The 277-nt window shown below is 43.7% G+C and overlaps 1 protein-coding gene across 1 annotated transcript in view; it reads left to right on the plus strand.

The window, feature by feature from the left end:
* Positions 1 to 263, plus strand: part of LOC107577721 (uncharacterized) — a gene marked incomplete at both ends in the record, with an annotated part of 2865 nt that extends 2602 nt beyond the window's left edge. Inside the window, 2 exons of the mRNA XM_016263765.1 lie at positions 24 to 40; positions 106 to 263. Of these exons, the coding sequence (XP_016119251.1) occupies positions 24 to 40; positions 106 to 263 (175 nt within the window). The remainder of the gene's footprint in view (positions 1 to 23; positions 41 to 105) is intronic.
* Between the last annotated feature and the right edge of the window lie 14 nt (positions 264 to 277).

Consider the following 277-nt stretch of genomic DNA (forward strand, 5'->3'; position numbering starts at 1 on the left):
TGGAATTAGTGCATCTCACACAGTTGGAGTTTTTCTCCTAGTGAAACCTAGTGAGCTGTTGGTTCATGACTGAATATCGTTCCTCTTTAACAGTGTGTTTAACAGAGGATAGAGGGCAGAATGAACACAGAGAGCTCAAAGAAGAGGCTGCTGGTGCTGATGGAAAGAACAAAACATGTCCAGCAGATCAATGTGTGGATTTTGTCCCATTCGAGTCCCAAAATGACCTTTCTGAAACTGCTTTGGCTCCACTGTCACTTAGCGTGAGTTACTCTTC

The sequence above is a fragment of the Sinocyclocheilus grahami genome, unplaced genomic scaffold (genome assembly GCF_001515645.1).
Source record: "Sinocyclocheilus grahami isolate Dianchi unplaced genomic scaffold, SAMN03320097.WGS_v1.1 scaffold6999.1, whole genome shotgun sequence".
NCBI lineage: Eukaryota > Metazoa > Chordata > Actinopteri > Cypriniformes > Cyprinidae > Sinocyclocheilus > Sinocyclocheilus grahami.